This window comes from Pipra filicauda, unplaced genomic scaffold, assembly GCF_003945595.2.
Source record: "Pipra filicauda isolate LSUMZ 115617 unplaced genomic scaffold, ASM394559v2 scaffold593_size253620_pilon, whole genome shotgun sequence".
In the NCBI taxonomy this organism is placed as follows: Eukaryota; Metazoa; Chordata; class Aves; order Passeriformes; family Pipridae; genus Pipra; species Pipra filicauda.
In genome coordinates this window covers 238,650-252,999 of record NW_024104746.1, presented here as the reverse complement: position 1 = coordinate 252,999, position 14,350 = coordinate 238,650, and the positions used below count along the sequence as shown (strand labels likewise).

General features: G+C 39.2%; 1 protein-coding gene across 1 annotated transcript in view; it reads left to right on the top strand.

Annotated features, from left to right (window-relative positions):
• Positions 1–568: 568 nt before the first annotated feature.
• UROC1 (urocanate hydratase 1) overlaps positions 569–14,350 on the top strand; it is a gene marked incomplete at its 5' end in the record, with an annotated part of 32,974 nt that continues 19,192 nt past the window's right edge. Inside the window, 10 exons of the mRNA XM_039387858.1 lie at positions 569–699; positions 3,240–3,333; positions 3,701–3,760; positions 6,811–6,939; positions 7,639–7,700; positions 8,653–8,719; positions 9,299–9,442; positions 12,119–12,207; positions 12,665–12,727; positions 13,773–13,952. Of these exons, the coding sequence (XP_039243792.1) occupies positions 569–699; positions 3,240–3,333; positions 3,701–3,760; positions 6,811–6,939; positions 7,639–7,700; positions 8,653–8,719; positions 9,299–9,442; positions 12,119–12,207; positions 12,665–12,727; positions 13,773–13,952 (1,019 nt within the window). The remainder of the gene's footprint in view (positions 700–3,239; positions 3,334–3,700; positions 3,761–6,810; positions 6,940–7,638; positions 7,701–8,652; positions 8,720–9,298; positions 9,443–12,118; positions 12,208–12,664; positions 12,728–13,772; positions 13,953–14,350) is intronic.

The following is a 14,350-nucleotide window of genomic DNA, read 5'->3' as shown; positions in this document are numbered from 1 at the left end:
AATAAAATAATGTAAACCACCACCCTCTGCAATACATTAGGATGCTAAATGGAGTGAATCTTCAATAAAACTTAGCCCAAGAATGTCTTCATCTGGGAGCATGTCACAGAAATCTGGGCTAAGATCCCTTTTGAATGGAAAGTACAGTAGGGTCTTCAGTGTCTCTAAGGAGTTTAGGATCTCACTTTTAAGGATTTCTGAATGATGATTTCCTTGATAGTTCAGTGCCCCCTAGCACTGTGAGAAGGAATTCATCTGTGTCTGATATGAATAGGATTGAGCACTTTCCAAATCTTCAAGGTGTCTCCATGCAGATTTAGGGGGACAGGTGGGAAGAGGATGGTTACATGCTTACTGCAATTAATCTACAAGAAAAAATGCAGGTAGAAATGCTTCAATAGGAAATTGGGAATGCAGCTCCCCTGGTGTGATCTTGGCCTTTTGAGTTGCATTGTCCTTGTGATGGCTGTCAGGCTTCCAGCTGAGTCTGATTAAAGTTCAGGGCCACCCACTTACCTCCATTTCTCTTTTACCTTGGTTTTTCTCTTTTTTCTTTTTCCTTTGGCAGCTGGCTTTGCGCAATGCCTTGCGTTATTTCCCACCTGAAGTGCAAAAGAAGCTGGCACCGGAATTTGCTGAAGAACTCAGGCTCTATGGCCATATTTATATGTACAGATTCTTCCCAGATATTGAGATGAGGTAAGGCCTGGATGGTTCACATTGTATTTGGCTGCCATTGTTTACCACTTTTCACCTGTGGAACTGACCTTTACATAGTGGAATTGCTGTGTCCTAATTTACCTCTTGTAGAATTTATGTCATAACATAATAATGAAGCTCATCATCTGATAATTCAGGTGTTCTGTGTATTGCAGTGGTTTCATTTCCAGGGGAAGGCTACTAGATGCTTTGGGATGCTCCATGGGACTGATAGAGAAGCAGTGTGCATCCTTCTGGATAGGCTGTGGCAGGGCCAGGGCAGCCTCACTGCTGGAAAGCTCAGCACCACTCAACACAGGGAAGGGACTGAGAGAGGTTAGGTGCTTGGTAATGCCAGATTTACCACACACAGGGATCTCAAAGACTCTACCCCATGGTAAGCCTTAGTTTCTAGGGGCAGAGACCTCCAATTAGAACCCTGACAGAAAACTTGCAATCGTCCTGAGCTGCTGCAAGTCACATCTCAACTGAACCAGGAGGCAAAACCAGATGAGTGAATAGAGACCTGCTGTGAGTGCCTGGTTGGGTTATCTGTGCTCTCAGAGCAGAGAAGGCTTTCTGGGCATAAAAGAAAGATAGTAAATTTTTTTTCCACTGGAACCTGTATGTGACCCTGGTTTGTAATATGCTGTGCCTGTTGGTCTTGGACCATCACTTCATTCTAGGTCTGCTGGGGCTAATGTTTGTGAAGCAGAACAGTTTTAGTGAGGGCTGCCAGGGGATAGCTGCTTTTTTTAGACTGTTTGATTCGTTTTTGAATCAACAGGGGCCTGGTTAATGTCTGTACAGAAACCTGAATAAAGCAACTCTGATTTCCACACACATCCATGTTTCTATGCAGTCAGTTTTAGCTTGGGGCCAGATCCTGCAGAATTCTGCTAAGAGCAGGACAACTGGAAGACTGTCTGAAAGATATTGCAGAGCTGGACTTCAGAGGACCCTAGTACTAAACTACAGATGATGACACCTTCCAAGTAGGCTTGGAAGAGACAGTCCACCAGCTTGTTTCCAATAATGCTATCAGTGATTCTTTGATAGCTTCAAGTATTTCTTATTTGTGACCATTTCACTGAGCAAGGTTATTGCAGTCTAGGGATAAGAAAATGCCTTTTGTTCTCTGTATTCTGGTAATATTTGATTTTTGTTGTGTATGTCCAGGGAGTACAGCTGCATTTAACAGCCATATTTCCATGCCAGCACACTCAGCTGATAACTGGAAGTTGGGTTTCTTATGGTCTGAACAATATTATGTGTAAATATGTCCTTTTGATGAATTGGTATCATTCCCCAGAAATCCTGTTTTATCACATCAAGTTTAGAAAAGCAGAAATCACTAATAAAAAAAGCATTGCGGCAAAACTCAAAGGCTTTCTCTCTGGTTTGGCAACGAGTACAAGGCATTTGTTTCAGCATCCTGATGTAAAAAGCTAGGTTACAATGAATGTGATCATGGGAAAAGCCCATTTGCTAAATCTGTAGAATATACATTCCAGATCCTGGCTCGTGAGCTGAACAGCGGATGTCCGATTTTTGTTTGTAGTTGGCACTCCTTAGTTGAACTTTTTCAGTGTAACTGTCTTCCCTGCACAAAACAAGGGCCCAGCAACTGAAGATCTGTGGTCCAATAAAAGGAAGATCTCCATGGCAAATGATCCTAATCCGCCTTTAGGAATTTCCAGCATCTGTAATGGTGGTGTTGCTTAGGGAAAAGGAAGGAGTAAAACTCTTCATGTGTGGTTATACTTTCTTTTGGTGTCACACCTTAGAGACCTCAGCACAATTGTACTAAGACCTTTGCAAACACAGCAAAGGAACAGTCCCTGCCCTGAACAGCTACAGTACAAATCTCCCAGAGTAGAAGTTTTAGGGCAATTTCATATGACAAACAGATGGTGGAGGATAACAGTGAGATGATTGCAGCACATTAGTGCCAGGAAAGCTGACTTGGAATATATTTGTATTTCCCATGCCTCATCTCTCAACTTTCTAGATGAAGTGTATCCTAGTAAAAAGGCCCATATTTCTCCTAACTAGTTCAGGTTTTGAGAGCTTCTTTGAGCCTGAAACTCAAGCCTTAGATAGTATCTTAAATAAAAAGGGTTGATGAGCCTAAAGGCAATTTCATTTGCTGCTGTTTCCCTTGGCATTGCAGGATTTAGCTGCTTGGCCTTGGCCTCTGTATTAGAGGCCAATTCCATCAAATCCCCCCTCCCCCCAAAAAAAAAAAAAAATAGTTAAAAAGCCATGAGTTCTTGGCCACCATATTTATCAATTGTGATTAGCGAATGATAAGCTGATTAAAATTTATTGGTTTTGTTTAGTTCTGATAATAGTTAAAACCTGATTTACCTGTTAAGGTACACATGTAATTCCAGATCTGCACTTTGTTTTTTTTCTTCCCCCCCCCTTCCCTCCTGAATAAAAGCCTGCAACTTAAACAAGTTTGAATATCTTATATATCTGTGGTGTTTGTTGTGAGTTGGAGTGTTTCTTCTAAATTTCTGTGACTACCCTTTCAGAGCATACCCCATAGGAGAATATCCTTGCAAGACCAAATCAGCTGCTGCCATTATGTTGATGATCATGAACAATCTGGATCCCTCAGTGGCTCAGGTAAGGGGCAGTGAAAGGGAGCTGGATTCATAGGGCAGCAGCAAATCTGCGAGATACTTCCTGTATGTGCTGGCACATAAATACTGAAAAATCTAGATGTACAGGAGCTCAGCTCATGGTACAGTGCTTCTACAACTTACCCTGAAAAATTAGTGCTGATGCTTCCTAATTTTGAAAGATAATACTCTTTTTTTTTTTTTCTTAATTTGTCACTTTCATGATGTTACTTTCTGCTTTCAAGAACCTAGAGGGTTTTGATGTAATAAGCTCTAGAAAAGATTTATTACTGAGATTACAAAAATAGCTCAGAGATACAGTAAGAGGTTTCAGAAGAGTGCTTGCCTGATTGTAAAATTGTCTTTTTCAGTTTCCTCAGGAGCTTGTCACTTATGGAGGAAACGGGCAGGTCTTCAGCAACTGGGCACAGGTAGGACAGTGCTGGTTTTGCAGCTTGCTTAATAAAACCAGTTTCACCCTCCCCCACGCACATTCTGCTTAAGCAGTTCGGGATAGTTCTTGGCAGTCATTGCCTCCAAACACTCCAAAACATCCTGTTTGGATAGAGGAATGCTCGGTTAGGAACTGCATAGATGGAGAGAGCTTTATTTAGTGAGGAGAGCACAGACAGCCCAACAGAAATACTAAACATGATACCATGAACCTACCAAACTGTGTATGATGATATAAAGACCAGCCTTGTCTTTCTCTGATGCATGTGTATGTGCCTCTGTATTTTCCACAGATAGAGTCTAAGAAACTAGAAAGTGTATCTTATGTTTGTGTTACTTTTGCAACATTTTTCACAAGCAGTGGAATAAAAATAAGGCTTTGATTTAAGAAAGTGCAATTTTTCAGTCTTTTTTCCTAGCAAATCAGGTTAGCTGTAAATATTTGTGCTAGCTGGCCAGTTCATGGTGCACTTTACTATGAACCCCGATCTTCTAAGAGTAATTACAGGTGGGTAAAAGTCTCTCTAAAATCAAAGCTATGGTGTTTTAAGTTATGGTTGTATAATCTCTGTTCTCCTGTATAAAAAAGGTCCATAAATACACTCACTTTAATCTGCAAAATGCATGTAGGAAGTATTTACAGGAGATCTTTGGAATCAGTAGCATATTTAGAATTATGATTCTGTAGGCCAAATTTATTGTCTTAAGGAAAAAAGAAGGCTCTCTGTCTGAATGCTCTGCAGGTGTGTGGTGGCAGGAGGAACATCGAATGAACCACCATCCTGAGTGTCTGTGGGTAGGCACAGATGTGGTTACTGTGAATGCCAAATCCACATGGTGCCTCCAGCCTCCGGATGCCCCAAGGCCACAGAGTGGGGGCAGATGGAAATCTACTTCTGAATTTTACAATGGGCCTGTAAAAAGCTGCATCATGCTGTGGAGGGCAGGGTCACTCCTGAGCACTGGGAAGGTCTTAATTTCTGTTTCTGTAGCTTACATAAGCAAAAGCTGACTTAAGGAGCCAGCTTCTGTCGTGAAGGATCACACATGCACCTTGTTGTGGCTCTATCTGATTCTGGTCTCTTGCTTATTGAAGAATCCCAGCAAAACTGATGTGCAAATGAAGTTCCTAGTTAGGGGAGAGGAACGGATTCCTCACCATAGCATGGGACTGAGTGACCCAGGGCTTCTTCCCAGTGGGGTGTTTTTCATTTGTGGTTAAAATTCATACTTCAGTTTCCCGATCTGGTAAATGGAAGTTAAATGGAAGATTTAGGCAGATTTTTGAGGCAAAACTGTTCTGACTTTTTTTGAAACAAAGGTGCTATGGCAATCCACACCACTTCTTTATTCTGTGTATCAACTAGTAAATGCCATTTAACTATTGCCTGTTGACTACATGAGTGTTACAGCATTTCTGAGGTGAGCAGTGCCAGCAGTTTATATAGTGGCCCTTATTGGCCTGACATTCCTTAGGCAGATGCTGGGCTGCAAGGTGAGGTAGAAGTGCTGCCAAAGTCAGAAATGTTCTCTTTTCTCTTGTTCTCATCCAAGCCAGACCTATGACCTGCAGTTGTTTCACAACAGAAGAAACAAAACATTTTTTTGTTTTGCCTGCTTAGAGTAACAATCGCATGAATGATTCAGTTGCCACAGAACATTTTATTCTCTTTGTAGCTTGAAAACAGCATGTTTAAAAAAAAAATTATCATTGCAGAATTCCTAGGGAAAAAGTTCAGTTTGGTTTATATAATCCATGCAGACTTGTGCTTTTCTTCTGGATAATTTCAAATGAGAGAACTACGTCCAGGGCTAACTTTACAAACCTGCAGACAACAGACCTTCTCTTTAAGCTCTGAAAGGCTTTCAGGCTTTTGCTTCCTTGCTACTAGTTATGCCCTTCAATGGAAAAAGATGTATTTATCTCACAGCTTCTAGTTTTATTAGAATATTTTTCCCGGATTGCTAAAGAGTTGAGAGTTCAACCTGTTCTATCCTACAACCAGAACTTGATTGTTCAGCATTTTTCATGAAACAAAACCAAAATGTAAAAAGCAACAGTAACTCTACTAATTTTTTCCTGTTCACTTTAACTTGCAGCTTGGGAAATTGACTGAATTAGAAAGGACTGGCCTCAAATCTGTACCATTTTTAATTCAGATCAAAGCCACAGCTACGGAGCTTAAGTGCCCATGACAACTGGGTTTGTTTATTTGTCACTGATACTTTGTTTCTGTGTCCCTACAGAAACTCCAGTTTCAAGTAACTATTGAATTCCAATATTGCATGGGAAAGCTTCTCTCAGGCCTAGTTGTCACATACTAAAAGTCCTGTGGAATATAATGGGCTTTGTTGTAGACAATGATGTATGAGAGTTAAATTTATAGTCAGCTTAGGTGATCAAAGTGTACTTTTTGGCATTCATCAAGAGTAACTTTTGAATTATGCAGACAGAGTTGAGATGTATTTATTTGTATGCTCCTGAGTGTATCGAGGTGTTTCTTCAGTGTCCACAATGAAAGCACAAATTTTTATTTGAGAAGAAAAACCACTTCATTTTTAAGTGCACATTGTAATAGCCATTTATTGAACAGAAAACAAGCATTAGAAGATGCTGAAATTCAGGTGAGGATCAACAAAAAGAATGAGTATTTAATAAATTTGATAGAGAAAATTTTGTAGTGTGACTTCAGAAACACTGCCAGAAAAATGCCAGATCCAAATGTTTAACCTCAAGGTAAAATGAGAATGGCTTTAAAAGTGAAGGATTTCTGGAGTTTCTACTGGACAAATTATTCTGGAATTAATCAGGCTTTTGCTAGTCGATGATTTATGTTTCCTGCTGAGTGATGTCTCTTAAAGGACTTTATTAAAAGCCAGAATGTGTTGAGAGCTCTGGCTGTTATTCCGTATGTGAGTACACCTCGTTATGTCTATAGCTGCCTTCATTCTCAAAGTTTAGCAGCTTCACAAAAAGCCCATAAATGTAAGATGGAAGCAGACTCCTTTTCCTTGCTTTTCCTTTCAGTTCTGGTTGGTAATGCACTACTTGTCAGAGATGACAGAAGAGCAAACACTAGTAATGTACAGTGGGCATCCTCTGGGACTCTTCCCCAGCCATCCCCGTGCTCCTCGTTTAATCATTACTAATGGCATGGTAGGTATTAGCATCTTGTTTTCTTTTACCTCCTCTTCAGTTTAATTTTCAAGTATTGGCTGAATTAATTTACAACAACACATGGGAGAATTTGGGGTCCAAATTCTGCAGCATTTATTCCAGTTCAGTTGCACTCATCTCATATGTGCTCATCTGCAGTGATGGAGGAAACAATCCTGTCTTTATCAGACAACTTCTGTTCTTACTGAGTCTGAGCTCTACATGTTCTTGACCAAAACAGTTCAGCTAGACTCAGTTTGGAAGATTTAAAAGCTCTCAATAAGCAAAAAGATGATTATTAATCAGAGGCTCCGATATCTGGACTGCTTTGCTTGGAAGGCAAACTGGACAAGTGAAAGTACTGGTTTATTGCCAGTCTTTTGAGCCATTCAATATCTCTCTCCCTGCAGGCTAGTTTTTGCATGGCAGTCACAGTGCCAGAAAGACTGGAGTTTTGTATGTGTGTTTTTTTTGCGTTTTTTTTTTTTTTTTTTTTTTTTTTTTTTTTTTTTTTTTTTTTTTTTTTTGGTTTGTTTTTGTTTTTTTTTTTTGATACTGGAATGCATGAAATAAAGCACCTGAATTACTTCTCCTGTTTTTCTATGTGTGTGACCATAGTTAGAGAAATGTGGGCTGTCAAAAAGACCTGCTTAAATCTCTAACTTGCTTATCTGGATTCTATTTTGATTGTTTTCTTAGGTTATTCCCAACTATTCCTCCAGAGATGAATATGAGAAGATGTTTGCTTTGGGAGTAACAATGTAAGAAGATAGCTCCCTATTAAAATATATCAAATACTTGACTAAAATGTAATTCAGACATCAAGCAGTAGCTGGTTAAAATTTCTAATGCAGATGGATTTCAACTGTGCTGCATAAATTCCTGATGCTGCAAAGCATTAATACATACTTAAGTGGAATTACTTTGGAGTTTGAGTTATGTTCAGCCACATATATAAGGATGTAATTGAGGTCTGCCAGGAATTAATATTAGGTTTATGTGAGAGACTTGGCTGAATGGTAGCCTGAAGCCTTAATCATAAACCACTTATAGCACTGGCTAGTTCCACTTTGCAGAGGTTGTTTTGCAATTTATGGAAAATATAAGTCATGAAACATTCTTTCAGGCTAAGAGGAACTTTGAAGTAGAAAATTATCTTTTTTGAAATTATTTTTACATACTTTTTTGCATTTGTACAAACTACTGTTAATCTAGTTGATGAGCACAAGATTATTATACATTTGGGTACCATGGAGAGAATAAATTAAAACAGCTGGAGAGCTGTCTCCCTCCTCTGGGAATTTAATAGAAATGTGAACAAACATTTTGAGCCAACAACTTCAAATGCAACTATGTGTCTTAGAAGCACAAGTGGCACTGGAAACCAATAGCATAAATGTGCCAACGAGGTGAAAAGGAGTGTTCTTGTGTCCTAGTCACTATGTTAAATTCCAAGACAACTTTACCCTCAGCTTTTGATCGATGCAGTTTTGAACTCAATTAAATCAGCTAAGCACTCTTCTGAAAACATGTTGGTGCATTGCTAATGACAAAACTTCGTTAATATGTGAATTTGAGAATAGCAGACCTTTAACAACAAATTAAAACACAGAGGGTTTTTTTTTTTTTTTGTTATACTGAAAACAGGTGGAGTACAGAACTCATTCCAGCCTGAGTAAAATGTGGTCTCACAGTGTTCATTGCTGTCTCTAGGTATGGTCAGATGACTGCAGGGAGCTACTGCTACATTGGGCCTCAGGGAATAGTACACGGGACAGTGGTAAGAAACTGGGGAAAGGTCTATTTGTCAGTATGTTTTGGAGGAGGATTTCTCCCATAGTGTCTGGTGACTGGAGTGAGTTGGGCTGTGGTGAGAGGATGTTCTGGCTACTAAAGAAATTCTCATTGCCTGCTCCTTAAACAATTAGTGTTTTTTCGCTTAGATACATTTTATCTAGGGCACAGACCTGAAGGGATTTGCAGTCAAGGTCTTAATTTGAGCTCATATTTAGCTACAATACATGAAGTACCAATTGACCAAACGAGTTCTACAAAAACCTTTTCTTGGCTGTTTTCCTTATCCATCCTTTGCAGCCATCCTTAACAAGTCCCTATACCTCAAGAGCAGCATATTGGGAAGCACCGATTATTCTATTTCATGGTGAGAGAAATAAACATAATCAGGACAGGTGGTTTCATACCATCATTTTGTAACATGTGTCCTTCTTAAAAGATTAAAACTGTTCACATGTTCAGTGACTGCAGAGTTTGTCTGTTTGCAAAGGGGACAGAAGATCTTTAAATTTAAGGGACTGCAGAGAAAACATCTCCTGGTGATTGCTCTATTTGCTGTGTGCAGCTCACAGTGCTCAATGCAGGCCGTCGCTACTTGAAGGCAGAAGACCTGTCTGGGAAGGTGTTTGTGACTTCTGGTCTCGGAGGGATGAGTGGGGCTCAAGCAAAGGCTGCAGTCATTGCTGGGTGTGTGGGGATCATTGCAGAGGTGAGAGCAATACTGCTTTTGTTCTGTCTTCTCTCCTTCATGTGCTGAATCAGCCCACATTCTTCTGATCTGACATGTTCCTCAAGTAACCCTGACAAAAACTCAAGAAAGATACTGTTTTCTAAGATCTGTCTGTCCTTTTCATTGCTGAGCATTTTTCAATGCTATTCCTCTCTCTATTCATACGCTCACTGGATCAGACTGCAAGGATATTATGACTGCTTCACAAATAATGCAGAATGATGCTGTTAGATGAGCTCTCAGTGCTTGAACTACCCTCATTTCATGTGTGAAAAGGTGTAACTTCTACAGGCAATTCCTGTGAGAATTCCTGCATTCTCTTATGTCAAAAATCATTTATGTTATAAAGGTATTAATTATAATATTTAACTTTGATTAATCTTTAAAGCCTCTGGCACAATTAAACTTCAAATCATAATGGGTCAGACTGCCCACATGGTGTGCAGTAAACCTGACTGCTCTGCTCAGCTCAGGTCTTGTTCATGGAAGGCTGAGGCTTCACCTGCTTTATAACAGTGGTGCAAAAGTGGTTTTATTGGCACGTGAGTTTTGCATGTATTTGAGATTTCCTCAAGTATGCTCTGCAGATTAAATAAATGTATTCAATTTACTATTGAATAAATTATTAATGCATAAATTATATTTATTCAGACTTCCGTCATCATGATCTCTCAAATGCTGGAATACAAAGGCAAGACTCCTGTGAGTGCTGTTCACGGCACTCCTTTGTCCTTTTCATCTCTACGGCTGCAGATGATTTTGTTCAGGAGACTGAATATCGCCTGGTTTTTATCTCCTGTGAGATGATCCTTGTCGGAAATGAGTCTCAGGAGCACATGTGGATAACTATATATATGTACATATTATTTGTTTAAGAAACTATTTATGCAAATGGCATTGAATTGTGCAAGAGATATCGCTTTGTCAGCCAGGGCTTACGAAGCTCTGACAGAAGGGATTAATGGTGCAAGTCTTTTACCTCTTCTGTTTGACAGGAAGCAGATTGTAATTTTATGAAATAATTGTGTGGAGGGCCAGACTGTCTCCTCGGAGCTGCACTGGGCTCTCTGGGGTTACACTGGAGGCAACATTTGGTCATCAGCTTTATGCAATTTTTTTAAAACTACCGAGATGCTGATGAAAAATGAGCATATTTTTGCAAGTGTGTTTCAAAGGAAGCTAGTTTTCTTGAGTATGCTGGCAAGTCTGTGAAGGGCTAAGAATGTCAGAGGGGGCTAAAGTAAAATATGTAGGATGTGGTAAAATTTAAATAGATTTGATCTGTGTTATGTGGGGATTTAAATGAACCCAATTCCTGTAATTCATACAGACCACTTAATATCTTTCCTCCTGCGCTGATTTAAATAACTCAAAAGAAGCTGTCCCCCACGGCACCTGACTTTATTGAATAATTCCATTGGCAGTGACACTGTTATTATCATAATCTGGGGTTTTGGAAGGATAGCTTTTTATTACTGATGTGGAAAATTATGGGAGGTTTCTCATGCTAAGAATAATTGGGAAAGAAAAGGTTTCCTGGTGTTTAAGCAACTCCTGAATACAGAACCTAATTAATTAACATGTAAATACCTTCTTAATGAGAAAGAATGAAAATGATGGGAATGGAATACAGAGAAGTAAAAAATGCTTTCATGAAATAGTGGAAGTTAGTCAGGTTGTGTGTTCTCATGCACGCACATCACTGTGGGGGTTTTAAATCTGTTGCTACCACAGAATATTGGCTTAAATTAATTTTGCCACTTGCTTTATGCCAATGATAGCTCATTATAAAAGTATTAATGGATGTGCAAGTTCATATGTTGGCACAGATTCCATATTAATGGTTCAAAGCCTCCACAGTTTGTCCATCCACTTATATTTTTATCCAGCTGTCTCTTAGGCACATACACACTGGCATACACAGAAGCTGAGCCCAGAAGAGAGTACAGATTTGGGACTGAGCTTGTTTGGAGCTTCAAATTTCAAGCGAGGGAATTAAAGACGGTTTTATTTTGATCTGGGCTATTTTTTGGTGGCATTAGCCAGCGGGGAGAAGAAAGTGCTTTCTTCTTTTCCATATTTGGTTGAGATTTTCAACCAGCAGTCCAAGAACAAAAGTGAGGGTTAATTTTATTCAGCAAACCATACCTTTATCTTGGGAAACCCAGCAGAAACATCTCTCTTAGCTGATCAAAGAAAATATTTTCTTAATCAATTAAAACCACAATTTTCACAAGAAATAGCCAGATCTGAAAAATAAATTGGAAACATTTTTGCTTTTTAACATACTCATGAAGAAAAACAATAACTAAAGTTGGCAGAAAAATATTACCTCTTGTACAATTTTAATGATAAATTTTTGTTTGTAGAATATTTTGGGAAGTGATGTATCAAGAATATTTCTTGCTTTGAACCTGGAGTAAAAGAGAACAAAAAGTGTAAAAAAGAACATTGGAGGTGAAAAATAAGTATTTGAACAATAATTATATATATTATATCTTTATTATATATAGGCAGAGGTATATCTCAAGGTAAGAGCAGGGCTATTACCTTTACCTTTTTGCTACTCTTTCTTGTAGGGTAATTGAAAAACTAAAGGTAAAAGTGACTACATAGGGGAAATGGTAGTTTTCAGATTTCTGCTGTTACTCCCAGGTCGATGAAGCAGCACTTCTGAAACGCCACAAGCAGGGATGGCTGATGGAAATCTCTGACAACCTGGACCATTGCATTGCTCGCCTTAGGTATGACTTGCAAGATAATTCAGTGAGTTTATCTTTGCTTCCTAACCCTCACTTCACATCTTTCTGCCTTGTGCCATTTTAATGTACATGTCAGAGGGGTTGAGGGAAGCTCTTCTTATTCCAAGTCTGCTTTGGAATGTGATTCTGGTTTCCCAAACTGCAGCAGTCATTATTAGTGACTATTAATGCTTCATATCATTTGGATATGTTAAATGTGTCTTCATTCTGTTTCATGAATATGCATAGAGCAATTACAACTGATGTTACACTTGAAGCATCACTCAAGTTTTATGGAATCAGTGATTAACAATTATGCAAAGGTTGAAAGATCTGTTTTCTAGATAAGTGTTGAAAACTACATACAGACTTTTGCTGGGTTTGATTCTGTGTGGCACTTATACTTTGCAAGATGGAATGAGGTGCATTTTCTTCAACCCATCTTTTTATTCTGTTCTAGAGAAGCAAGAAAGAATAAGATTGCCCTTAGTTTGGGTTACCATGGGAATGTGGTAGATCTATGGTAAGTAGTATGTATGGATAATGGATACATTAATGCTCTGGCTTGTTAGTCAATCTGGAATTAATTCCCAGACTTGGAAGAGACATTAAATCTAGGGCTGAGTACATTACTCTAGATGTTAATGAAAAAGTATTGTCAAAAGAGAGATGTTCATCCTCGTGTTCCAGTTCCCAGTTGTTTCTCATGCTTCTCCTTTCCTTATGGAACAATAAATGGCTCAGGGAAAGAAATTCTAAGATTCTTCCTTGGATGAAGAAAGAATTTATCTACTTCCTTCTAATCTTTCACTAACTGGATTGCAAGAAAATGTCTTTGACTTCAGTGAATCATAGACATGTTCAGGTTCAAAGGGGCCTTAAAGATCATCTAGTTCCAACCCCCCTGCCACAGGCAGGGAACCTACCATGAGACCAGGTTTACCAGGGTCCCAACCAGCCTGGTCCTGAATACCTCCAGAAATGGAAAGTCCACAACCTATCTGGACAACTTGTTCCAGTTCTTACCACCCTTATAATAAAGAATTTCTTGTTCATATCTAATCTAAACCATCCCTCTCTCAGCTTAAGGCCATTCTTCCTTTTCCTGTCGCTACCTGCCCTCACGAAAAGTTCCTCTCCAGCCTTCTTGTAAGCCTCTTTGGGTACTGGAAGGCTACTATAAGTGAAGAATAGAAGTACTGAGGTATTGATTAAATAAAAATAATAAAGTAATGGGTAGAAGTCCTGGTGCTCTTGAGGCTTTATTCAATGTTAACTCTTGTCACACCATATACCAAGGGCTGAGGCTGACCAGTAAGACTGGTAGGTCATACTGGTATCCAACTCATCTATCAGCATTCCTGCACAGGTAAATGTGAAATATAAAAGTTGCACCCAAATCTTCAGTACCATCACTTCCTACCTCCTGGCTTAGCCTCCTGCAAAGCCTTAGCCAAGGGCCTACTGTCACAAACAACCTTTTGGGTTGGAAGAAATTCTCCTAAAAGAGGAGCCAGACTGTGAAATGACAGCTTATGTTCAAACATTCCATTTACTGTCTTCCCCAGGGAGAGGTTGGTCTATGAGCTGGACAAAACAGGAGAGCTGCTGGTTGATCTGGGGTCTGACCAAACTTCTTGTCACAACCCATTTAATGGGGGGTACTATCCAGTACAGCTTGGCTTTGAGGAAGCAAAGCAGCTCCTTTCCACCGATCCAGGGAAGTTCCGGACCCTGGTGCAAGAGAGGTAAATGTTTTGGCAATACATCTTTTTAACCTTTAAGTTTAGTTGCTCTGCAAGTAATCAGATCTCTGTCTTTCTTTCAAGAACGCTCTCTTCTTAGATTTTTTTTGTTTGTTTGTTTGTTTGTTTCAGTAGAAATCTGGGGTAAAGTTGCACTATTTAGTGCTTGTACATCTATCAGTCACAATATGGGAGACATCACCTACTCACCACTTTAGGAATATTCTGTATTGTATAAGATCAGAATTTCTAACAAGCTAGATATGGCCTAAAAAAAATCCATTCTCATTTGATAGTCATTGATTTACCTCCAGAACTCCAAGAGGTTACACCTACGCATGTACAAGTCCATATGCAAATATGCATTGATATTAGAACTAGTTAATATTAGGTGGAAATGG